The sequence below is a fragment of the Drosophila guanche genome, unplaced genomic scaffold, assembly GCF_900245975.1.
Source record: "Drosophila guanche unplaced genomic scaffold, DGUA_6, whole genome shotgun sequence".
Lineage (NCBI taxonomy): Eukaryota > Metazoa > Arthropoda > Insecta > Diptera > Drosophilidae > Drosophila > Drosophila guanche.
The window spans coordinates 7,341,330-7,366,618 of NW_022995746.1; the positions used below are offsets into that span (position 1 = coordinate 7,341,330).

The window sequence follows — 25,289 nt, forward strand, 5'->3', positions numbered from 1 at the left end:
ATGCAATTTATGCCACAAGTTTTGGGCGGTGTCAGAGCTGGTTTATTGCCGACAAATACTAATTGAAAGAGAAAAGAGATAAAAGTAAACAGTACTTTTGAGAGCGGGAGCGCGGTTGAGCGTGGCAGGGAGAGGCAAACAGAACGCAGTTCTGACGCAGCGTCGAGCGCATTAGTTAGTGGGGGATTATTTTTAGGCACGCGAATAGCAACAACAACAACAACCACACTGCCACAACAACAATCATTCATTGAGCACTCTGGATTCGGAGCTTTAGGTTTGTGTGGCAGGCACTGTGACTTATGTGGACTCCGTGGCGCAACGGTAGCGCGTCTGACTCCAGATCAGAAGGTTGCGTGTTCAAATCACGTCGGGGTCAAGCATTTGGAAACACTTTTTTTTTGGCCTCTTCTTTTTGTTTTCCTATTTAAGCTTATCTTTATTAGTTGCAAATGGTATTAATTTGGGGAAGTGGCATAATTAGTGGGATGGAATACTCGAAGAAACCGTGGGCAATGTTTGATTAACTTTTCTAATTTATTCTGTATATATTTGGTAACCACGAATTGAAGGTAAATAAGAATTTAATTTAGTGGTTTGAGGTCATTAGGGCCTCTTTAATGTCCTCCCCTCAATTAATTAAAATGCATATAAATCAAATCAATATCACTAATTACAGCTTCCATTTACACATGACCAATCTGCTCTATGTTTCCGCTTGAACTGTGACCTCAGCTCCAACCACTCATTCAACCACCTTTCAATATGTTTTGTGACTCTTATCAAATCAGTTAAGTGACACACACACACACACGTACCCGAGTGGTGTGTGGATCTGCGCTCCCATTTGCCTTGGAGTCGTTTTTGTCAATTAACTAGCAAAAAAGCCACAGCGAAAATCACTTAAAGTATTCAATTACAAAATGTATGTAAAACAAGGCAAAAGGAGGAGAAAAGAAAAGAGAAGGCAAATACGATTGTGCAGGGCAGGCTTGGGAATGGGAAATGGCAAAAACGGGAGTAACAAAAACCAACAAAGCGCATGGCTAAGTGAAATGGAATGAAATAAAATTGCGGCAGACAAAAAAAAGCAAATGAAAGAAAGAAAGAAAACACCGTGCCAGCTGACGGCAACAACAACTACAAGTAACGGGGACAGTGGACAGACGACGATGACGACGAGGACAGAGGTCGGAAATGGCGTGAAACAAGAAGCTGAAACTGATATGGGTAGCGAAGCATTTGATACCCTGGCAGAAGCTGCGGAAATAGAAGATGTACTTTTAATGAAAATCCAAAGCTATTAAGAGAGCTTATCATATAATAATATAATATAAGTTAATAAAACAGCTGAAAACTGTGAATTTATTGGTGTACCAGTACTAAAGTTTTCATTGTTCCCAAGGTGCCTTTCAGGAGTCTGAGCAAAGTTTGCAGAGTATGAAAAGTGCAGCACCAATGACAACAGGTGGCGGTGCCGCTGGCAGAACTGTCCCACTATTTCTTTCTCTGCCTCTTGCACTCCCACTTTCGTTTCCTCTTATCTTATCCGTGCGCTCCTTCTCTTCCTCCTCCTCCTCCTCTGGCCAATGTTCCAGGCATATGTTCCCAGTCTCTGTCATCGCGTAATGTCTGCTAGCTGCAGCGGCTGTTGGCATTTTGCTACTTCAATTTATTTCGCCGCTCCCTCTCTTTTTGTGTTCACAACCATCTCTCTTTCTCACACCACCTTCCCCACTCTCTCTTTCTTCTGGGCTTAGAATAAATATAAAGTGTGCCACCCAGTGTGCTCAGCCTCCCCTCCCGCTCCCTTCTTCTTGCTCTACAAATAATTGTTTTTTCGGCGAGTCAGCCGCGAAGCCCGGTGCAGTGCACTTTTTTGTCCCGTTCTTTTTTCATTGCAAATAGAGCCAAAGTTGTTGCCGCAGCTTAATCTTTTTTCGTCGTGATTTCAGTAGTTTGCAGAAGAAGCAGAATAAGCAGCCGCAGTAGCAACATCTGTGCCATGAGCAAACAGGTCAGTTGAACAGATTACAGTGGGATGAAATGGTAATGCAAGTGGCAAATGTATACCAAAGGGAAAACCAATAAGAGTAAATCTCTCTAGTTAGCCTAACTATTACTTAAGTCTAAAACTGTCACTTCATTTTCAATTACTAACCAAGAAAAGGCTGCAGTTTGGTGTCTGAAAAACAGTTTCGGCGTATGAAAGCGTGGTAAAATTTAAAGCAGCGTACAAATATAACTTTGCCACCCACTGTGCTCACTGTGCGGACAGGAAGAGGCAGTTGTTAACTCTGATTTAATGGCAATGTTACAGTTGCAGCTGAAGCAGCGAGCTACCTGAAGCGGTGTGCTCGACCGTACTTACCGTATTCCTGCCGTAACTTTCATTCCCCTGCTGCCTGCCATTCTGCTCTCTCTCTCTCTACTATCTGCCATCGCTCTCCATTCAAGCGCCGCTCTCCCACCCTCGACTACTGTCCTCTCTCCAAGCATCTGCCTGCAGTCCTCTTTCCCTCGCTCTGCCTAAAGCTCACTCTCCCACGTTCTCAGCCTTTGGCCCTCTCTCCATCGCTCTCTGCCCTCCCTCCTTCCCTCTCGCTCACGCTGTCTGTCTGCCTGTCTATCGCACCGGCGGAACAGAAGTGGCTACGTGCTGTGTGTGTGCGGGCTCTCAAGATCCGGATGGGGCTACCCGCTGGCTGCTGTTGCTGTTGTGCATCCTGCCTGCCTGGCGGTCCTTGTTGTGGGCTTTTAATGGGTTAATGGGGTAGGAGGCATTTGCTGCAACTGTTGCAAGACTCCATTGGCATTATGATAAATACACATTTGGGCAGCAGCAGCAGCAGCAGCTTCTGCCTGTTCGAATGGACTTTTAAATTACTTTGCCTTGGCTTGCCACTAAATGAAAATTTTAGAGCTGACCAAAATGGAGTCTCCTCAGGGTCTGCCCTTGCGGCTATTGAATCAAAGCACATTTCCATTTTCCGGACAGCAATTTGCTCAATTGTGGGGCAAAAGTTGTGTTCGTAAGTTGCAGGCAAAAAAAAACTTGCAAAAGAGACCACAGAAAATGTGCGGAGGTGTCTGAGGCAGACAATGTGCAATCTGTGTGCCAGGTACAGGGCACATGTCATCAGCACACCAGCAGCACAGAAGGCGGCATCACGTCAGCGGCTGTTTGCAGAGGCACAATGGGGATGGGCAAGACCATGGGATGGTTGGTAGGAAGTTTGTCAGAGAAAAAACCCACTGTGAGTGCAGCCAAACAATGGATGGGCGTGGGAGGAGGACTGGTGGGCGTGGCAGCAAGGAACTTTAATGGTGTCAGTGTAATTGTTAACTCAAGCGACGTTCATTTCCTGCGTGTGTCTCTGCCTCGTGTCCCTTCCTAATGTGTGTGCGTTGCATACTTTGTGGCGCTTTCATTATATCTTCTTTACTTGGCACTTGCACGCCGCTGTAAAGGATACGTATGGCATATATACTATAATAATAAAACCCAAGTCAAGTGTCGCCATAAGAGCGGCAAAGAGAGAGAGAGAGAGCGAGGGGGAGTGGCATGCGTTGTGCTAAGGCAGAGCGACACTTAATGTCAGCTGTTGTGGCGTTGAAGTAAATTAAGTTTACGCCCGATGTGTCAGCAAATGCTTTATTATGGCAGGGCAGATGGCAGAAGGGTATGAAGATTTTTAGAGAATCTTTGCAGAGACAGAGAAGGAACTGAAAGAAGAGTTTTTAGCGAGATTTATTGTAGATTTTTCGTGAAATAACTTGGCAAGGAGCAAAACCCCTTCAGTGGCAGCTTGTAGATACATTCGTCAGCTATAAGTAATACCAGTCTGAAGCTATATCTTCTACCTACCCTTAAAGCACTTCAACCCTTAAGAGTACCCCAACTTCCATCGCCTAAAGCCTTTTCTTTCCTCTACTTTTTACTCTAAAAATACACTTCGCCACAGGAGCAAAATTAACTGAAGCATTTAATTAACACTCGCTCCACTCGTCTGGGACTCACCTGAAACACACACACACACACACACACACAGATGGCACAACCAACAGCTGATCCCAAAAACCCCACAGCACACACAGGCAAACATTTGTCAATGTTGCGTGTCAAAATAAAATGTCCAAAATGGAATTCCCGGAATGCGGCTGTCCCATAAACAGGCTAAAAGAGTCGTTATACAATTTGGTCTAGACTTGTCTTTGTCCAGCGGACAGCCAGGACACACAGGACACACAGGACACAGGCCAGCAGCGCAAGTGTCAGCTCCAATCACCGCTGCTGGACAGCCAAGTGACAGACAGAGCGAGAGCCACGCCACGTCACTCATTTCGCTCGTGCGAGTGGTGGAGCTGCTGAGTGAGTTGTGGCAAAGGAATTGGGTGGCAGGCAAGCCATTTGTCTGGCTGCCACATAAAAAGCGTTTTAAATTATCTGTTAATTTAACTACTTCTCGGTGGCCAGCCCCCACGCTGTGGTCGGACCAGCGACTCCTCTTTTTTCACAGCATTTTCAAATGGCAAATGGCTTTTATTTTTTATGGCGCCCATGAGTGGATGCTTAGGGGTCGAAACTCTGGCTAATCATTGGCCACTAAATGGGATTGCTGGTAGTCGTGTTTTATGGCTGCCTTGGGTGGCCTGGGAGAGTGCATAAATTTGAGGAGAAATAATCGCAAACTAATCGTTGAGTGTCGATTTTTGGGCGAGGGAATTGTCACTCAACTAATTTTTATAAGTGGAAAATTTCACTTAAATTTCAGCTCTCTCGTAGCAGCTTTTAGAGGCAACTTTCAATGGAATTTCCCGGTGTTCTAAACACCTTTAATCCACACATCGTCCCGTATATAATTCACATTTCTATTACATCTCTGCTACGTTTTCCTGCTGGCAGCTTATAAGCTCTCCCTAAGCCCTTTGTCTTGGCAATTGTATTCCACACACACAAAGCCTCACAGATTTTGTTTGACTTTTGACTACAAATTGACTTCATTTGGCCCAAAAGCGAATGCCAGGCCACAAAGGCAAAACAAACAAAAATATTATCTGTGGTCTTCCGAGTGATTAAGCAATAAATATACAAGTTGACAGTCAATTATTAACGTAGCAAATGGCAAAGGACAAGTCCAGTGAGCGTCCTAGCTGAAGTCACTCCAGCAGCAGCTGCTAAGGGATGTTCCCCCCTCTTCGAGGGTGCCTTTCGAGGTCATCTTCCCCTTGCTTAGGCCCGGCACGTATTGCTGGTAAATATTTGAGCAAATATTAAAAGTAGAACAAATTCAAAACGTGACACATTTAAGGCCACAAAAAGCAATCGAATTTCTGTCCATTTCGCAAGGGGAAGAGTTCCGGTTCTGGGGGAAGAGTGTCTGTAAATTGCCTTTAAGTGCATCATTTGTGCTCCAATGAGTGGCAATAAACAGAAATGCAATTCAAAAGTCATTTAGGGGTTTTTCCCAGCGACACATAAACATGCGAAGGCGTGGCCCGTGGGCCCGTGGGGTCACATGGTTTCAGGGCTCATTTCTGTGTCTGTGTCTGTGTCTGTGTCTGGGTCTGTATCCTGGCGGGTGGTCTGAGTTTGGTATCATAAACGTAAAACGCTTAACACTTAAGACAAAAAAAAACATACAGAGAGAGAGAGAGAGGTCTTTCGGGGGCAGCAAAACAATGCCGCCAAATGTAGCAGCAGAAAAAACGAAGTCGCAGCTTTTGGATACCCTTGAAAATTGATGCTGCGTAGAAGAACTAAACTTAGAAAGATAAGAAAAGTATAGATTGTGGTGCTGAATGAGTAGATCGACTCCTCCTCATACTTGGAATTTGCCAACTGTCCTCAAAATATTTGTGAAACCCTCAAAAAACCGCACTGCTGACATTGCGCTCTGTCATAATTTTTACTGCGGCAATTGCAGCGCTAATAGCCACAAGAATTGATGGATTGTGAAGGAAATTGTATGAGTCTTAACAGGAATTTTTAGGTTTGGGGATGGGATTAATATAACTGAAGATATTACGATTCCAAGTAAAAGTTTTCTACATTTTTGAACATATTTTTTGTGTTCTTTTTTAGCATGATTTTGTTATGTATTTAAACATAAGCTCCTTGGTATTTATCCAACTGTTAAATTAACTGAAATTTGTGATAATTAGCTGCAAACATCAACCCAAAATCATCATACCCTCGCAGCCAGCAAACCAAAGCAAAAAGGCGCATCAGCAGCCTGAGCAGACGCATTCGAAGGAGGAGGAGGCAAGAGGAGGAGCAGCAGCAAAGGGAAGACGAGGAGGCAGAAAAAGAACATGGCCATAACAATAAAAGCACAACAATAAGCAGTAACAAACGAGGACACCCATACACAGTGGGAGAGAGAGAGGAGACACTGGAGCGGATGTGGCTCTGTGGCTCTGTGTGTCTGTGGCAGCCTCGTGGCCATGGCGCTGCCAAGTGTAGCAGATTAACGGAATCTTTGTTAAATGGCGCACGGCGAGCCCACTGCCTCTTGGCAGTTGTAGGTGCTCATAATTTGGCTCTGGCTAAGGCGCTGTCTGTGGCCATTGTCTGCCACAGACAAAGCAGACACTAATAAGCCTGAACTGCTTCAGCTGTCCAGCTCTTTCAACATTTTAGCTAATTAAAAGAATAAAGCTGGCAGAATCGAATCAAAAAAGACCCAACAGCCACAGCAAATTTTTCTTGTTGAATATTTTCGTTTGGCATTTCATTTCCATAAGCCGCTTAGGTGCTGATGTCCTGTCTTTGTGTCTCTGTCTTTTAACTAGGGAAAACCCATCAAAAGATTGGGCTCCAGGCCACACCTTTGCACTTATATTGATTCCATTTAAAAAGCAACTTTCTTCACGCCCGAAAACTGCCAAATACAAATTGATTTTCAACAGCTGTGCTGCTGCTGTGTATTTATTTCTGTATTTTATTTCTGTACGCCTCAATCCACACGAATGGTTTTTCCTTTTGTGTTGAGGCCTGAGCCTCAGAAAAATGTGCAACACACACACACAGAGAGACAGACAAAAGGCATTGTTGTATTCTACATATAAAACATGCACAACTACATTTACATGTATGTATTTATGTATGTACAAAGTTTTGGTAAAGGCAACAAAAAATGTATATGACAGGAACAGCAGCGAGTGTGGGAGAATGTATATAGGGCAGCCAAGCCGTGGGCATGATGAATTGTTGTACGCTCCATCCATCCATCCATATCTCATACACATTACGCATACGCATACGCACGGGTGTACCGTCCAAGTCCAAGTGGAGGCCGCTTGTCAGCATGTTTTGTAGGTTTGTGCGTGTGTCCACTGCCTAACCACCATCATTCATCATTGCTGCAACAGTGAAACGAGCCACGAACCACGGAGCAACAAGCCAGCAGTTTGGTTAGCCATTTTCCGCTCATTTTACCCCACACACCCACACAGCCATCGATACACAGTCAACGAGCGGACAATGGTAGACTATGTGTGCATGTTTGTTCCTTTTTTTTTTGGCAATTATCCGTTCAGGTTTTGAACCCAATACCCAAATGTGCCGATCCATCAATACAACTCAAACGTAGCCTCAACACTTTGTCCGCTCTCTGTTTTTCTATCTCTGTTTTCGCTCTTTTTTGGGGCATGTACATGCACGAGTTGTTGCCTCAAATATTGCGCAACGGAAGCTGCAACTTATTCAATAACTTTGTTCCCTGGTGAATGGCAGGGCTTTCCATGGACTTTGCTCAGCGTTTCCGTTTCATTACTTCATTTCTGGGCAATCTTTGAGTTAAATCCATTTCTGCCTTGCTGTTTGATTGGTTACAAATCGAAAACTTGCAAGTAATATAACGAAAATCCTGCTTTAATCGCTTGTTACCTATTTTCAGCAACAATTTGGCAAAACAAAAGCAAAAAGTAACAGCCATTAGGGGTACGAAAATTTGCACGAGTAATTGCCAGGAAAAACTCTACCCGGAGACCATTAAAAATCACTTCAAACTGCTTAGACTGCAAATTGGATTTTATTTTTACATTTTTTCGCTCATTATGCGCACGAAAGTTGGACACGAATTATGGCCAAGGTATAATAGCCATTAAAAACTTTCTGCCAGACAATGAGGAACAAAGCAAGCAGCGAGAGAGAGAGAGAGAGATAGTCCGAGGTACGAGGAATCAAAAACTTTTGCAATAATCATTTTGGCTCCGACTGGCTGGACATGTCCTTGGCAGGAACAAAGCATTGCCCAAACATGCAGCAAATGTAAAACTATGTAAAATGCATTAAAAATGTACAGCATTTTGTGTGGCAGAGAAAAGAACAACTGAGCTAGAAGAATGCAGCAGAGCGAAGCTCCACAATTGCGCGACTTTCAATGCAAAAAAAAGAACAATTACGTGTGGGTGGAGAGGGGAAAATAAAGGACACTGACTGCCCAATGACACAATGGACAATGAGGCAAATGTGCTGATATGTACGTGCAACGGCAACAGGCTGTGCACTGTCCAAGGCATCTTTGTTGCATCTTTTGTAGGAATTTGCACATTTTTTTTTTACATTTTTGAAGCATTTTTAGTCTGTTTATTCACGCCTTGTTCAGCGACGCTTCTGGGAAATTGCTCAAAAATGTGTCAGAATGAGAAATTCGGCAAATTGACTTAGGAAACACTTTGGGCATAGTACAAATGGCAAAGGAAAATGCCCAAAAATGTAAAAACTGTAGCTAAAAATGTACGAAAGAAGCTGAGTTCAAGTGATGAAAGAAAAGTCACGAAAAAGCGGAAAAAGGAAAAGCAAATGGATACATTACACACTTCTTTCCTTTAGCATATTCCCATATGTACATATGTCTGTCTGCTTTGTACCTTAATTTACTCATACACCAAGTTATTTTCCCCAAAGGGAATTCTACATAGAACGAAGACGAAGAGTAAACAAAAGCTGAAAACAATTAAAAACTTTGAGGCGCTGGCGAAGAATGCGCCAAGAAATGTGGAATGAATTTATGGCGTTTTAATTGCTGTGGGGCGTGGGCGGGAGTCCGTGACGAGAAACAACAAAAATGGGAGAAGCTGAAGCGATGGACGGAAATCGTTAGAGCAGGGAACAGCAGAAGGAGCAGAAGGAGCAGAAGGAGCGAAAAGTGTTTGGGAATTGAATGTAATTGGGGTTGCTCCTGCCTAGGGGTCGTTGAAATATGACTTTGTATTGGTATTTATTGGGGTTTGGGTTTGGGTTTGGGTTTCCCTTTGAGCTTATAATACATTCAAATCAATGGAAATTAATTGTGCCTTAAATGTTAGACAGCTCCATTTATACATAATTAACTCAAATTTAACTAGCATTACATTTAGCTTCTTCCCATTAAAGGCTTTTCTATAAATAGATTCTCTTGCATTACAATCTGCTTATGTACATAATTTTGAGCGCTTTTAAAAAGGGTCATAATTAATCTTAATTGTTGGCGATTAAAGCTTTCATTTACAAAATATAATTAAGTGACTCAAGGAGTAAGCGCGTATGAGCATTATATTTTAGGACAAATTTCTTTTCCTAACAATTCATCAACGTTTAATGGTTCAAGAAAGAACCGCCTTGTAAAGTTTCATTAAATTTAAAAACCGATTACTCACCCACCTATCGATTTTTGTTCTATCGATTGCAGAAAATGTTTCAATAGAGATGGCAAAACTTTCACGACGTGCCTCGTCGTCTGCAGCAACGCCAACAACAGGAAAAACAGCCACAGACAGCGCCGCAACAGCAACAGCAACAACAACAGTTACTCATCATCCTGCTAATCATGCCACAGGCTTGCCACAACGCATCAGCCGCCGTGCCACAAGCAGCAACCAAAGCAGGCCCCAGGCGGCGGCACTCATTGACACGAGCGGCGATGTTCTCCTACAGGAGACTGCAGCGCCTCCACCACCGACACCGGCGGCGCACACCAACAGCCACAGCCACAGCAACAGCAACAGCCACAACAACAACAGCAACACTGCCACACGAAATGAGAGCAACGCGACAGCAGCACCCGCCCACAACACGGCCACGCCCTACATGCCACTGCTGCCGCCGGGCGAACGAAATCTGACGGATGCGGAGAATGCCGCGGAGCGCGCCAGGATCCGTGAGGAATTCTTTGCCACCTACGACGTGATGACGGGCGTGAGGATCGCCGCCACGCTGGGCGGTTTCTTCGGGCTGATGGTCTTCCTCATCGTGTGGAAGAGTCGCAGCAGCAGCAACGAGACGCTGAAGGTGCTGAAAGACCCGAAGATGGCGGCCGTGGCCTCGCTGTGCATGCAGGAGGAGGAGGAGCGCGAGATCCAGGAGGCCATAGTGGCCACGGGCATGTCCATCTACCCGGATGAGTACGATGCCATGGTGTATCGACGCCAGAGGATGCTTTCCCTAGGCAATGTGAGTGCGCCACCGCTGCTGAATCGTGGCTATCGTTGTGGTTCCGTGGGTAAGTGCCCCAGGGGTTTGCCTCGCGGCAGCTTCAACTGATTGGGAATCCTCTTTGCTTGCAGGTGGTGTGGGTGCTGGTGTGCCCGTGGGCTATAGCTATCTGCTGGAGCCACCGCGACGCTTCTCCTACTCGGCCATGTCCGCGGGCGGTGGTCCACCGGGGCCCATAGGACGCCGCAAGAGCGGCTCGGAATCATCGCGCATATTCAGCAATTACCCGATGGGCGGCAGCTTTGGCACCGACGATTACTTTGTGGAGACGGAGGATGAGCTGGAGCATGAGGAGTACATGGAGCACCCGCAGGATCACCAACATCTTCATCAGCGCACGGACTCGACGCGCAGCAAGCAGGGATTTCTGTCTGTGCCACTGGCGGTGAGTGCAGAGAACCCAAAGGAATGCACGAGCCTAACTCTTGTTTGTTTTTCTTCTGCCCCTGCCAGGGTCACGATTCACGTCGCAGCAGTGCCATGACCTGCTGCAGCACGGACAGCTCCTATCTGGAGCGTCGCACCTCCGCCTATACGCTGGGCATGAGCAACCTCCCGCCCACGCTGCAGCGCAAACTATCGACTGCCTCGCGCACATCGAGCATTGAGAATTGGGACTACTACTATCCGGACATCCAAGTCATACAGCCCACGCCCAAGGCCTCGCCGTGTCCCTCGGAGCGCAGCATACACGAGGCCAGCTCCTGCCTGAGTGCGCCCAGCATCAAGCGGAAGCACAGCATTGTCTCCTACGATCCGGACAGCGCGCAGGCTGGACGCAAGCAGCAAATACACTCCATCAGTGCGGACACCGTGGACGTTTATCCCTACAACCAAGCGGCCCTGGCGGACACTGTGGATTTGGGACTGGCGCTGCCCAAGCCCATACAATCGGCGCCGCCTGCGAGCGCACAGCAGGCGTTCCATTTCTGTGACTCGCCGTCGGAGGAGCTGCGGCTGGGTGTGCGCCGCAAGCTGACACTCGTGGAGCTGCAGCGGAATGAGAGCAACAACAACAGCTTCCCGTACACGGCCAATGCAGCGGCACCAGTCACGGGTGGAGGCACGACCGCTGCCACCTCCAGCAGCATCAGCGTGGACAGCACACCCGTCAGCTTGGATCGCTTGAATGGCAGCCTCAGTCTGGGCACCATTTCGGTCTCTGCGAAGTTGCCGCCGAATGCGGCCAATGGAAATCCCGAGAAGCGTGCGCCACTCGCCTCACTAAGTTCCTTCAAGATCTCCTCGCTGGAGTGCCCCGACTCGAAGTTGCGCTCCCTCGAGGAGGACTCTGTCTTCGGGCTGGAGAGTCCCGCAGACACCGACGACGATATGCAGCAGCTGAGCAGCGACAGCGAGGAGCAGGCCGTGGCCATGGCAGTCATTGAGGCAGCAGCGGAACAGGGACACGGACAGGGGCAAGGCACATCCGTGCAGGGCAGTGCCGAGCTGAAGGCAAATCCCCTGCCGCAGGTGAAGCGCTTGAGTCAGGCGCAACGTCGACCGTTGCTGCAGCGACATAGAAGCATCAGCGCTGCTGCCAGCGATCGTGTGTCGCTGATTGGACCGCAAACCGGTCACGTATTGCCGCTGCAACAGTTCCAGGGCACAGCACTGCCCTCGACGGCTGAGGCAGCGCCACTGGAGACGCACTTTGGGGCCATTGTGAGTCACAGTCCACCGCGGCGTGGGCCGCTGCTGCAGCAGTACAGCGATCCGCAGAGTTTGCCCACAACGACGACAACAACGACAACGACGACCACAGAGGATGACACGTGCTCCACACTCAACACGGAGCTGGGGCTCCTAGATGCTGTGGTAGTAGCTGGCAACGGTGGCGGAGAGTCCAACACGCACACGCAGTACAGCAGCATGAACACGGTGATCAGTGTGGGTCGCTCCACGCCGAGTCCCAGTCACGCCAGCGCTGCGACAAGTCCTCGCTTGGACAATAACTATGCGTGCAGCCAGTCCCCCTCTGAGGCTCAGGCACAGCAGCCAGCTCAACTGCCACAGAACTGTAGATTGGTGCACGAACCCGATGCCTGCCCCTCCTCCAAGTCCGACTCGCTGATAGCCACAAGACCGCAAAGCATTTGTGTGCCCTCCTCGCTCAAGGATCTAATATTACGAAAGGGAAGTGTCGCTGGCATCAGCAAAAGTGCCACAAACCTAAGTCTGCCCAGCAATGAGGTGGCAGCAGCAGGAGCAACTTCCACAACGACTGCAACTGCGACGACCGCCGTCATGCTAGAGCTTCCCCTCATCAGGCTGCCAAACGACGACGACGAAGACGAGGATGATGACAACATGGAGACTGTGGCCTCAACTGGCGATGATAAGCGCGATCCCAGCCTGCCCGGCACTTCCAGAAAGTGGTCCAAGGAGACACTCTTCTAGCCCAGTTGGTATCCGCTGCTGTTACGCATGCAGTTCCGTGCACCGGGACAGTATTTAAGAGCTTAGCAAAGTGACGTTTATGTATGCAAGGGTGTGCAGTGAAAGCTACTCCTGAGCGGGGCAGGACGAGCACTCTAGAGATTGAGACTTCTACTTACATATTCTTCCACCATTCTTACACTTTTGTTGCCATATATTAGCACAAGTTCGTATCGATTGAGGTTATTATTTCTGATTTACTTTCGGGATTTGTGCTCAAAGAACTGGCTTTACTTTCTGATCAATCATTTCCTCAGTTCCACAACATTTCTTTGAAAATTGATTAAAAGAAGAGCAAGTATTCCAGAGATTTATTCTACATACTTATACTTCCATTATACTGATCTTTAATTCATCAAGAATCGAATGCCTAACTAGCAATCCAATTAAATATCAATTAAATTTCTATGAAAAAGTAGCAAAAGAATAACCACTGACCCACAGGTTTATTCTGCTAACATTTATGCTAAACTTTCCTAAGTTTCTCATCTTTAAATCTCTTCAAAGTTTCTCTACCTAATCCCTTCTTCTCTGTACACATATTTGGCATTTACACCCATTCAAATTCTTTCCTATTCTTCCTCGAGCCTTTGTCCTGTTCTCTGCTGTTTCGGGTTAAGTTTTCACTGTCGCCTGTTCTGGCAGCCAATTTCCTGGGCCAGACAGCCATGAGGCGCGTGACGTGTACGAGTACGATTATATTGAAGTGTATTTAGGCATAAATATTAAGAGTTGTTGGCAGGAGATTAGGTTTAAGCGCATTTAGTCACAGCTAGACAGTAAGTTAGTCTTTTGGGACAAAAGTTACTCCCGAACAGCGAACAACAAAAATGTATTCGTACTTAGAGACTGTTGTCTATTATTGTTAAATAGGAATGTGTAATCGGACTTATTTTCACACACACCAACTATAGACACAGGACAAACGAAAGAGATTCAAGTTTATACAAAGATATTTCTATACACACTCCAATCTCTAACTCCAACTCTGTGTCTATTTCTATGCCTCAAAATGGAATGAAAACTCTTCTCTAGTGTCTTAAACAGCAGCCAAATACTTCAAGTATTGAACAGTAAATTAGTATAAACAAATAGAATGCACGACAAGCAAAACATTTCAATTGATCTGAAGCCTAAACGGAACTCTCACGTCTTTCCACATTTCCTTCCCTGTCTGTCCCTGTCTGTCCCTGCCCCTGGCCTATTCGAACACAAAATTGTTGTTGGTATTATAATAGAGTTGTTGTCAAGAATGTAGTGTTACAGAAAAAAATGAATATACATATAGATACATATATAAATAAACAATTTCCTAACTCATCCCACCTACGACGCATCTCTATTTTTCTATGAAATTGCATTTGCTCCGAGAAAGTAAGAGAAAAGGAAACAAAAGTGGCAGCAAAAATGGAATGTCAAATCAAAATACACAGTTGAACAATTTATTGTATAATAGAACTGAAATGTTATCAAAAAAAAAAAAAAAACAGAAAACAAAAACCGCTAGAAGAAAACGAAACTCTAAGAGACTTTCTCTCACATGCCTGAAGCCTCAGCCTGATGCCTAATTTGTACCTTTCCTATGCATATAAGTACGGAGTATATATTTATATACAAACAACCAGAAACACTATAAACATATAGAGAACAAGCCAGCCCTATTTGAGTATTTTTAAAAACGAAGAAACCAAAACCCAAAGGGTATTTTGTACGAGCGCCTAGGAAGTTGCGAATTGGAAAAACTGTAACGAGTATATCAAAAAATAGAAAGAAACGAAAACAAATATCTAATTGTTGGTTAAATGCTGAAGATAGCAGATAGTGGGGTTCGAAAATATTGTAATTGTAGCGTTGAAATACACATAAATATAAACAAAAACTAATAACGTAGCTAATTATACAACAAATACAATATTTAATGCGCAAAAAGTAAGAAAACAAAAACTAAAACTTGTCTAAGATAAATGAGTAGCGGAACCAATTGTTAAATCTAAGCATAAATGGATGCAACAAAAACTGAGCTGTTGTATTAAATGAACAATAAACAAAAGAAGAAAGAAAATAAATGTAAAAGAAATGCAAAAATGAAGCAGAAAAGCATTTCAAGCGCAGATTTGCTAGCCTCAAAAAATTTATCCTTCAATTCACATTCGTTTGCGACGTTTTCTTTTATACTTTTGTACTAACTTTTGAGCTGATTTTCATGCTAAATATTATTTCCATATTTTCAGCATATCATTTGACACTAAATCGAACTAAAATTACAAAAAGGCAAACAAATATTAATGCAAAACAAAGAAGGATTACTTTAACGAAAGAGTTACAACTTTTAACACAAAACGTATGTACGAGCTATTAAAAAACCAAAAAAAAAAAAGAACTTAGTTAAATGTTATACATATATATAAAAGAAAAACAAAAAACAGCAGAAAATTGATGTAAATGTTAGCGATATTAATGAGAAAAATGTGACAAGTGAAACAAAATAAACCAGAAGAAAAATACATATACACAAAAGTTGCATTTCGATTATATTTGAGGTAAATTTGTCATGCCTAAAGTTGGATACTCGAACATTAAGCTAAGCTCAGCCTAGTCCCTCCTTAATATCTATACTTCGTGGAGTAATCCTTGGGTGATACGACCAGACCGCGTCCCTTTCTCGCTCCTCGATACACCGTCTCCACAATGTCAATCATCTCCTGCTTGTCCTCCAGCGGCCAGTTGATTTTGTTGTTGTTGCCGGTGCCCAAATCAATCATGATGTGCTTGTTGCGGAAGAAAAACATCACCGTGCAGGGATCGTACAGCTCGTACATCTTGTTAAAGTCCGGCACCTCGGTGATGTCCACCAGATAGATGACCGCAAAGTTTTTCACCTTTTCCGCAATGCTGTACATCACCTCGTCCATTTTCATACACGCGGGATCCCAATCGTGACCGAAGCGTATGACCTAAGGGGTGGAGGAGGTGGAGCAGAGTGTGAATGATTTGAGGAGAGGCACAACCTGACCGGCAAACACTCACCACAACACGATCTTCCTCGGAGAGTATGGCCTGGTCCACTTGCCAGCCATTGTGTAAATGTGGTAGCATGTACGACATCTTGCAGAGTTATTTAAGTAACTTTTGTACAAGTAAAAATGTAAACAAATTGTGGCACAACGAAAATAGTGACAGCGCCAGTCGTTGGTAGCTGGCAGTGCAGGCAGTCTCTGTGCCTCTCTCTGGCCTGAGCAAGGTAGCAGTGAAACTCGGCTTTATAGTAGGTGCTGTTTTAACTTAATTAATTTAATAATTTCAAGAAATTGTTAATAAAAACAATTTTGCGTTTATTTTTTTTAGAATCAGTGTGACCGCGGACTTATTATGCCGCTTCCTCAAAAATATACTCAAATATTCCTTCTCAATTTTAAAAATACCATAAATATACCGTAAATCTTGAATAATTTTCCTCGATTTTGATGTTTTGATTAATATTACCAGTTAGTTGGAACTTTTAGCACTTAACCTATAATTTTCTTGAATTGATCAATCAATTCTCCACAAGACTGGTTAGTTTTCCTGAATTCTTTATGTCTGCTTGCAGAACAAATTTGCATAAAACGCAAGAAGATCAGTATGCAGTATGGTTTGTGGTCTGTCGCACAGAAACATACCAAGGCAAAACTAGACTTATCGATAGACTATAGTCAGCAAGCAGTGCTCGGCGCCCAACTCAAAAGTAAAATTCATTGTTATATTAAATTTTGTTTTTTATTAGCCCAGAAATAGTTTTTAGAGTCCCCTTATCAGTTCAAGTATTTGTGCTTGAAGCTATCTATGTGTTCGAGCACCTTAACCGTCAGATTGTTGATGTATTCATCGCGCCCCTGCTCCGTGAAGTAGTCAGGCGCACTGCGCCGCGACACGTAATGGTTGGGCAGATTCACCTTGTGCCTGCCAATCGACTTGATGATCAGCCACAGAATGTAAAAGCTGAACCACACTGTAAAGTATAACGGAATGTACCAGAGCTTGCGGCCAATGTAGAAGTAACTGTATTTCTTGACACGTGGCTCTGGCGCCGGCGGCGGTGGTGGAGGAGGAGGTGGCGGTGGTGGTGGTGGTGGTGGTGGTGGCGGAGGAGGAGGAGGTGGATGGTGAACGTGATGATGATGATGCGGATGATCATCGTAGAGCAGTTCCGGATACGTGTCATCGGGGTACGAGGCAAGCGGATAATCAAAGTGGCCCGGATAATGCCCATGCGGATGATCGTGTTCGGGATGTGGATGATCCGGTATGTGATCGTGATCATGATCATATCCATGATCGTGATCCTCCGGCTTTGGTGCCGCCGATTCCGGGTGTGATTCCAGCCAGCCAGGCGGTGGCGTCGCATACTCCATGCTGGGATCGTACTTGTGATCATCGTTGCTCTGCGATCCATCATTGTGGAGTGCAGGCAAAGCTCCACCATCATCGTTGCCACCGCCGTCATCTCCGCCATCGGGTGGTCCCATATCCCCACCGCCACTGTCTGGAGGAGCTCCTCCATCCGCATCCTTGCCCTGATCCTGACCCTGATCCTTTGTGGGCAGATTATCCATGGCACTGGCGGGCAGCACGCCAATCACATCGTCATTGCCCTGGTCATCATCTGCGATAGGAGCTGCGGCGCTCGGGGAACTGGCAGCCGCATCCTTGTCTCCATTGCCACCTGCCAGTGGGCCAGGATATTTGTAGCCCGTGGACGCGGGCATGGGTGGACCCGGATAGGCATAGCCCGCGTTACTCAGCCCACCCGAAGCGGGTGGCAAGTAGCTGGTCACCGTATCCGAGGGCAGCGCCGCTTTGGGATCCTGAGCGGGCGATGGATACTTTGTGTTCAGCGGCGGAAAGGAATACGCATCCGAGGGAGGCACATAGGAGGGCACTGAGTTCGAGCTGGCGGCCAACTTGCCGCCATGGGAGTGATCATGATTGTGTTTGTGCTGACCCTTGAACAGCCCAGCGGCGGTGCTCTCACCGGGCGTGAAGCGATCGCTGATGCCTGTGGGGAAAGATCAACCAAAAGAAGTGTTCAAATAGGAGTCTAAGAAGTCCAAGGATTCCGTCATACCTTTCTTATAGGGCCTAGGGCGACTGGGATTACGTGCTGCTGCTGCAGCGGAGGAGGAGTAGTACGAGGGACTGCCCTGTGGATAGATGCGGGTCTGCGTCTGGCCCTTGAGCAGCGGCGTTAAGAGCTGTCCAAAGGGATAGGCAGTACGATAATCCACGGCACGACCTGTGGAGGCGCCTTCAATGCTCGCCAATGGTTGGAGTGGCTCCTGCACCTCTTCCACGTTTGCTACGGGTTGCAGCTGCTCCTCTTTGGTCTCTACAGGCTGCAGCACCTCCTCCTCGCTCGCTGCCACAGGTGTGACAAACACAGGGGAACCGGGAGTCACCACAACCACCTCGGACTGGTGATTGTAGGGTATGGGCGGCATTCCGGTTGTTGTGCTCGTTGAAGTCGCCACAGGCGCCTCCGTGGTGGAGTAAACATTCTCGCTGGAGTTGAAGCTGCAGCAAGGAAATCAATCAGCGTCTCTCTTAATGGTTTAATCCCGAACTAAACTTACGTTTTGGGAAATATTAGATCCGTATTGAGAGCCTTGAATATCCTCGGTCCCTGCTCGCCGCTGATCAGCACTTGGGAGTAGGCGCGCACCTGCACAGAGCTCAGGCAAAGGAGAAGACACGCCAGCGGTGGCAGCCAAGCAGTCGCCATAATTGACTAGGAATTGGGTTGGGTTTTGTGGCTATCTGTAGCTCAGGATTCACTATGAATTTTCACACTTCCACACTAAATGTAAGGACTATCCCTATCCACTCGTCATATCCACTCGATTGGGGAGCTCCGTATCGCGTCGCGCGTAGTTCTCGAATACCACAAAGACCTAACCATGGATTGGTTTTATTTGCAGGCAGTGGCAGAGTTCGTGATTTCGTTTTTTCATGACCCAGTTTCAGAAAGGTGCTACTAGAAGTGATCTATATACTGGGGATTTGTACGGGTAGCAGGCAGCAGTCGAGCAGCACTTTCATTTCGTCGACGTTGCTGTGTGGCAGGTGCTAATCAATTGTTACTCCACATTTTTGATCACATCTTCCGTTAGAGCCTCTCTGCCTGCGCATAGTTCTTGGGCATGTGGATGGGTCTCTAGCCATGTGAAATGTAACTCCAATCCATGGCTCTGTTTAGCTGCCTGCCCCAGGCGTGTGCCAACAAATTTGGCTAATTAGTAACATTTTTGAGCTGCGAAAGGCAAGGGTTTCCCTGTCCAGAATTACATCCCACAGAATTGTGCACAGAATTTAGCTTCTATTTGCTCACTCTTCCGCCTCAAAATTGAAAGATTTCTAATCGGAATTTAATACACAAAAATATTTGTCAGGCTCTCCTGCTGGATGTGGGTCAGTTGCTGCCTCTTGCAACGTGTCTTCCCCCATTAGCACCTCCTCGGGGCGTGCTCTGGCCTGTTGTCGTCGCTCGTTCACAACTCAATTTAATGCAGAACCAACGGGAACCAGTTCTGGTTAAACTTACACCCAAATGCTCATTACTTTTACTTGTTTAATGATTGTTTAAACATATACATTTAGTTATATATTTCATATGGTAATTGCAAAAGTCTTTTAGGAAATGTTAGAGGGGCTTTGGGGGTGTCACACGAAGACTAAAAATAAACACTTAGGAAACACTTTTTAGATGAGAGAATGAACGTAAAGTAAAGTACAAAACCGCAGCTAAAAACGAATCAAAACAAATGCATAGCTAATCTAAAGGGTTTAAGTAAACGACGTTGAAGAAGCGTAACCATATACAGGGTTGGACGTGGCCGCCTAGAAGGGCGAATTCATGCCCAATTTGGTGCCAAAATCCAAGCGCGCGCGACGCTGATAGCGCGCATTAACCCTGGAAGGAGAAACAAATAAATTAGCCACAAATTAAAGTCAAAAGATTCTCGCTTACTTGTTCTCCTGAAACTTGGCCAGCTCGCTGATAATCCAGCTAAGCAGCGCACTGCCAAAGAGCAGCAGCATGGCCAGCCACAACTGCGGCAATTGCTGCTGCAGAAAGTCATCCAGCGCCAGTTGCAGCGAGAGAATGCCAAAGTGGAACAGCAGCAGACCGAGACAAGTGAGCGCCCAAATGCGATTGGTGAAGGGATTACGCTGCCATATGGCATGATCGCGATGCACAAATGTAATGGAGATGCAGGCTGCAAGCAGACACATAAAGTTACAGCAAAAGGGGGGACAGAGCCTAGGCAAGATCCTCACCAAAATGCAGCAATATAGCCAGCAAGGCGCAGCTGCGTGAAAGGTACAAGAATTGATGGAAATTCGCATCATTGTCGGGCTGGAAGGCATCGCTGTCGTCGTCGCCCACCTGCAGCTGCTCTTCGGCAGTGAGCAGCGAACTGCTGACGCTGGACTGCGCCAAGCACATCCAATAGGTAACGAGCTGCAAGAGAGGAACAATGAAGACTCCCCCGAAGCATGCGCAAAATCCTCAACTCACCAGCGTTATAATGGGCACAAGAAACTTGCAGCCATAGCACCACATAACAAATGCAAAAGCTCGCGAATCGTAGTCCGTTTGCTTCTTGCTCGTCGCTCGATTCATAATCTTGGGATCCACATCGATGTGGGCCAGCGAGATGGCAATCAGCGGCACGGGCACCGACATCAGATAGATGGAGAGCAGCGGCGTGAGTAAGGGCGGCAGTGAGAGGCACGCGCAGAGCACATTCATAATGGATATGCTGCCCGCACAGCAGGCCCAATACTGTATGCAATTCCACAGACCCAGCGAGAAGCGGCGTGACAGCTCAATTATGGCCACCAGCGAAAGTGGGTCGTCCCGGCAGACGGCTATCGAGCAGGGCAGCGAATTGAGCAGCCGACTTAGATACAGCGGGGAGACGGTGTGCGCCGGCGACTGCATGGCACGCGCCCCAGCGCCATGGAGGCCGCACTCCAGCAGCTGCTCATCGTCGTTGGAGGCCTTGCCCTTGTCCGCCTGCCGCTGCCACAGCCACTTGTTGTGCTGTATGTTGGCCTCCGTGTACGCGTCAACGTCTTGACACACCTGCGGATAGAGCGGCTCCACGGCAATGCTGCAGTCGGCCTGCAGAAAGATGTCCGCATTGGCATTGCTCGCGGAGCTGCCCAGACAGACGACAATCTCGCCGTAGGACTGCATTATGTCGAGCATCTGCCGAGTGGCCTCCGCGGAGCAGTCCGTGAAGAGCGACACCTGCAGCGGCACATTGTCCACCTGCTCCAGGTGCGGGCGAATATTCTCAATGCCGCGCGGCAGCTTGGCGCGATTGGACATGTCAAAATTGATGGGCGCACTCTGATCGGTGCTCTCGGTGAGTGTGCTCAGCGAGCGGCAGTTCTCGTCCATGGCGGAGTCCAGCGAGTGGCGCTGCTTGAGGCGATTGGAATCTGTCTCGGTCTCCATTTCGCCATCGCCTGCGGGTTCTGCATGCTGCAAGCTCTCCGAGTTGTCCCCGCCACTGCCGCCCGCTTCCCCATCCGAACTGAGAGTGGCATTGAGTGGATTACACTCGTCTGGGTTGGATATGGCACCTGGAGCCGAAGAGCTGAGCGTTTTTGAAGTCTCCAAATTGGTGGGCGGCCCAAGTAGATGACTGATAGCTGGAGCTACGCTGGGGGCATCACCTACAATATCAGTGGGTTTAGCAATGGACGAGGAGGAGGTGTCAGCAGCGGTGGGTTCGGTTTCGGTTGTAGGATCGGGTGCAGGTGCGGATTCGGGTGGCGTTATGTACATGACTTTGGCACTTGGAGGATGATGAATGTTATGTGCCGCACAATCTGTGGCTGTGGCTGTGGCTGTGGCTGTGGTTTCAGTTGGTTCTGTGGTGGTTGTGGCTTGATTTTTACCAGCATTTTTTGGTGTATTTGTCTTCTCTTTGTCCATCTCCTTCTCGGCTTCGGGCTCCGGTTCGCTGAGCAGCGAAATGTGACAATTCCAGCCAGACTCGAGGCCCATTTTCTCGGAAAACACACGCGAACGCAGCTCGTTCTCCTTGCTAAAGTGCACGAAACGAATGCACGCACGCTCGAGGCGCTCCACCAGCCGCACGATGTCGTTCTGCGCTTGGTACTGCATTGTGACCATGCCGATGAACACCTGATGACATTGCATCTCGAAGCAACCCTCCACATCGTTGCAGTCTTCATCCTTGTGCTCCGAATACAGCAGCGAGTCCGTGCTGATGCTGTGGCTGAGCTTCACGTGGTGGCCGCCCTGGAAGTCGCAGTGCAGCTTGTCCACGTGCTGCATGCGCAGCTTCGACTCGGGCGGCAGCTCCAGGTACAAGCACTCGCCGCCGCTCTGCTGCGGCCCACTCAGTGCTCCATGTATGCCATGCCGCAGCGGCCGATACGCAAACGCTGTGCAGTAGGAGGTGAGCGCGCTGCGCTGATAAAAGTCCAGCGCTCGCTTGCGATCCTGCGGCGACAATGGATGCAAGTCCTGACCATCCCAGAAGTCATCACAGCAGTCCAGTATAATGTCCGCTGTGCCCTGCGTGAACAGCGACAAATAGCCGCCAGGGTTCTCGCGCATCACCACGGACAGAGAGTGCGGAAAGGGCACTTTTACTTTGGAGGAAAGCTGCAGCTGCCGCGCAAAGCGTATGTCGCGACGCACCACATCGGGTTGCTATAAGAAATGCCTTTAGTTGGGTGTCTTTATGGTGTTTCCTTGAGCTCACCAAATGCCTGTAGCTGGCCAGCTGTCCCTCCAGTGCAAAGCGATCCGTGGCATGATTTGTGAAGCCAATTTGCTTGGCCAACTCGCAGAGGCAGCGTCTGGGGGAAGAGAGAAGCTATTAATAGTGGCCACGAACTGGTTAAAGCTGCATGCAAGAGGCAGCGGCGGTGGTGCGTGAGAGCATGCAGGCAGGCAGGCAAGCGAATTGGAATTTAATTTTAATGACAAAAGGGGTTGAGTGTGGATTTATCAGTAAACAAAAGTAAATGTCAATGGAATTAGCTTCGAATTTGCAAAGATTATTTGTTAATAATTATCATAAACTAGCTTCAGTTTTTACACTTTCTTTCTTACAATCAAAAACTTTACCAATCGCTCTGGAGGGGATACGTCCAATGGGTGTCAACAAAATCAAAAATAAACGAAGAAAAACTAATCGCTGGGCTGGCTTTTGGTGTGGCAGAAAATCATTTATCATATATATAGATATATTTTATGTATTGTTTGGGCAAACAAATAACTTAAAAAGGTGTGAGTGAGAGATGGGAGATGAGAAGGGAACTACGTACCCATGCAAAAAGCTTTTACTGGATTCAATGAGTGCATACGCATACCGATTTGTAACAGGCACCAAATCTTTGTCGAGCATCGCGACGGCCGTCACATGTCCACAAAACTGTGCGTAGTGCTCATGGGTGAGCGGGGAACAGGTGTTGAGCAAGATGGCCAGACCTGCAATGCAATTTCCGAGTGAATAAAGCGAGGATAAAGTGGGTTTTTGCAGCACCCACCCAGCGGCTTCAGTGACTTGATGTGCGCCTTCCACTCGTGATCATCGAACTCCAGTCGAAAGGGGCAATGCTGATCGTGTGTGAGGTCCAGCACTTCCGCCACAATGCCACGCTCCTTGTGATCCTCATCCACAATGGGCACATCATCGCTTTCGCTCTGCGTGGACGCCTGACTGCGCGCACCATCATCGTTGGCCTCCTCGTCCGTGTTGTGCAGAAAGAAAACCTTCTCGGCCGTGGGATTGGGCCATGACAGAATGCCCTTTTTGTCCACACAGCAGAGCGCGGATATGGAGCCCAGCACTTGCACCAGATTGGCCGAACGGGGTAGCAGCTCGCTGTCGCCGCGCCACAATTGCATCCAAATGCGCAGCACATTCGAGCGCAGCATTGATATGTTCTCGTAGTTGTAGGAGGGAGAGTCCAGATCCTCTTCAAACGACTTTGTGGGACTCCTCTCGCTGGCCACCTGCGGCGTCTTGAGGAAGCACTGCAAGCGGGCAATGCCCCACAGATTCATGGAGATCCACATGAGCGGAAAGATCAGCGGCAGCAGCGGAATTATGGCAGCAGCTGGCGACTCGATCAGCACAAAGCGCCAATTGTGCTGCTCATCGGTGGGCAGGCCATAGCCATGCAGGCGCAACAGGCCCGACACGAGGGTAATGCTCAAAGCACTAATGAAGCCCCATTGTTGAATGTATTTGGTCACCAGCTGGAAGGAAGATAAACAAAATGTTTAAATGTTAATGTTGGGAGCTTCTGCCCTACCAGATAGCGCTGCTGATTGTAGATTGTTGGCGGCCGCTTCAGTGAGTTCTTTAGGCAAATGCTGAGGTTCTCCAGATAGGGCGTACTCTCCAGGCAGCACACAAGATTGGGCAGCGGGGGACGTGCCATTGGCTTGACTGGTGGATCGCCCATGGGCGCTGCACCGTAAATCTCATTCGCATCGAAGAACTTGTTGGTATCGAGCACATGGCAGGGGCCGGGCGATATGTGTCCTGGTCGCAGCACAATGCAATCGCCGCGCACCAGCAGCGCCCATGGCAGATTGACTAGAATGCCGTCGCGGTACGTCCATTGCAGTGAGACACAGGGCGACATGGGATTGCTCAGGTGCGGATAATTGGATGCCTGCCAATCGTCGCTGAAATGCTGCTCCGCAAGCTGCAGCTCCGAGAGGGCGTGGCGCGTCTTGCGGTAGATCTCGGTGCGCCGCAAATTGTTCTCCCGGATGACGACGAAAAAATCCAGCGATAAGATAGCCAGCAAACAGATCGCGGGCCACAACATGCCGGTGATAAGCAGCGCCACGCTGGTCAGCAAACTGGTGCCAATCGACAGCCAACCCAATGGACTGTCATAGCGCTTCACGAATGCCGCACGCAACTTTCGATACGAGCTGAAAACAAATTTGCCTGTTAAAAAAGTTATCTAGCTGTCTCGGTCTTTGTCTCCTACTCACCTCTCCGCCCCATACTGCTGCTCATGCTCCAGCAGCACCTTTTCAATTTCCTCGTACAGACGCCGCAGCGCCAATTTTGTGCTGAGACCGAGGTGCTGCTGCGGCGGCGTAGGCGTCTGTTCCGCCTCCTCGAAGGCGGTGCTGCATGTCGGCTCGTTCGGCTGCTTCCGCTGCATTTTGTCCGTAGCCCGCGGCTGGTGTCTTTTCGCATTCGGATGCACTTTAAGCAATCGTCTATATCATCGTTTCTATAATTTTTTCATTTGTTTCGGAATTTGGAGTTCTTTTTTTTTGCCAATCAGCTGTTTGCCACAGTGTGGCCAAACC

At 47.6% G+C, this 25,289-nt stretch overlaps 4 protein-coding genes and 1 non-coding gene across 7 annotated transcripts in view; 2 read left to right on the forward strand and 3 right to left on the reverse strand.

Annotated features, from left to right (window-relative positions):
• LOC117582308 (serine-rich adhesin for platelets) overlaps nt 1-14,421 on the forward strand; it is a 34,930-nt gene extending 20,509 nt beyond the window's left edge. Inside the window, exons 2-4 of the mRNA XM_034269952.1 lie at nt 9,678-10,487; nt 10,552-10,865; nt 10,934-14,421. Coding sequence (XP_034125843.1) covers nt 9,695-10,487; nt 10,552-10,865; nt 10,934-12,880 — 3,054 coding nt within the window. The 5' untranslated portion in view covers nt 9,678-9,694 and the 3' untranslated portion in view covers nt 12,881-14,421. The remainder of the gene's footprint in view (nt 1-9,677; nt 10,488-10,551; nt 10,866-10,933) is intronic.
• Trnaw-cca lies at nt 308-379 on the forward strand. Its single transcript has one exon. It is a non-coding gene; the product is annotated as a tRNA-Trp (tRNA).
• Nucleotides 14,422-15,421: 1,000 nt separating the features above from the next.
• Nucleotides 15,422-16,175, reverse strand: LOC117582319 (thioredoxin-like protein 4A). The gene is made up of 2 exons (XM_034269966.1): nt 15,947-16,175; nt 15,422-15,873 (listed from the first exon to the last, which is right to left on the reverse strand). Exons 1-2 carry the CDS (start codon nt 16,022-16,024, stop codon nt 15,523-15,525), a joined length of 429 nt encoding a protein of 142 aa, XP_034125857.1. The 5' UTR covers nt 16,025-16,175; the 3' UTR covers nt 15,422-15,522.
• A 515-nt stretch (nt 16,176-16,690) lies between these two features.
• LOC117581951 (histone-lysine N-methyltransferase SETD1B) lies at nt 16,691-18,806 on the reverse strand. The gene is made up of 3 exons (XM_034269434.1): nt 18,529-18,806; nt 18,024-18,469; nt 16,691-17,954 (listed from the first exon to the last, which is right to left on the reverse strand). The coding sequence occupies exons 1-3, from the start codon at nt 18,675-18,677 to the stop codon at nt 16,711-16,713; spliced, it is 1,839 nt and encodes a 612-aa protein (XP_034125325.1). The 5' UTR covers nt 18,678-18,806; the 3' UTR covers nt 16,691-16,710.
• Nucleotides 18,807-19,543: 737 nt separating this feature from the next.
• Nucleotides 19,544-25,283, reverse strand: LOC117582654 (transmembrane protein 94). 3 transcript variants are annotated; one of them, XM_034270558.1, is made up of 10 exons: nt 24,963-25,283; nt 24,266-24,899; nt 23,495-24,209; nt 23,273-23,435; nt 22,705-22,801; nt 21,869-22,652; nt 20,475-21,643; nt 20,234-20,417; nt 19,923-20,172; nt 19,544-19,865 (listed from the first exon to the last, which is right to left on the reverse strand). In XM_034270558.1, exons 1-10 carry the CDS (start codon nt 25,136-25,138, stop codon nt 19,793-19,795), a joined length of 4,245 nt encoding a protein of 1,414 aa, XP_034126449.1. In that variant the 5' UTR covers nt 25,139-25,283; the 3' UTR covers nt 19,544-19,792. The 3 variants fall into 3 exon arrangements, with proteins under 3 accessions (XP_034126449.1, XP_034126448.1, XP_034126447.1); XM_034270557.1 differs by having other exon boundaries at nt 20,475-22,652; nt 23,318-23,435; XM_034270556.1 differs by having other exon boundaries at nt 20,475-22,652.
• Nucleotides 25,284-25,289: the final 6 nt, after the last annotated feature.

Bases quoted from the DNA above. Each gene is read 5' to 3' on its own strand.
- LOC117582319 (XM_034269966.1), bottom strand. From the start codon at position 16,024: ATGTCGTACATGCTACCACATTTACACAATGGCTGGCAAGTGGACCAG. The intron at 15,874-15,946 runs GTGAGTGTTTGC...TCCACCCCTTAG, and splicing joins CCGAGGAAGATCGTGTTGTG to GTCATACGCTTCGGTCACGA.
- LOC117581951 (XM_034269434.1), bottom strand. From the start codon at position 18,677: ATGGCGACTGCTTGGCTGCCACCGCTGGCGTGTCTTCTCCTTTGCCTG. The intron at 18,470-18,528 runs GTAAGTTTAGTT...TCCTTGCTGCAG, and splicing joins GATCTAATATTTCCCAAAAC to CTTCAACTCCAGCGAGAATG. The intron at 17,955-18,023 runs GTATGACGGAAT...CTTTCCCCACAG, and splicing joins CCCTAGGCCCTATAAGAAAG to GCATCAGCGATCGCTTCACG.
- LOC117582654 (XM_034270556.1), bottom strand. From the start codon at position 25,138: ATGCAGCGGAAGCAGCCGAACGAGCCGACATGCAGCACCGCCTTCGAG. The intron at 22,802-23,272 runs GTACGTAGTTCC...CTCTTCCCCCAG, and splicing joins AGTAAAAGCTTTTTGCATGG to ACGCTGCCTCTGCGAGTTGG. The intron at 22,653-22,704 runs GTGAGCTCAAGG...CATTTCTTATAG, and splicing joins TGGCCAGCTACAGGCATTTG to CAACCCGATGTGGTGCGTCG.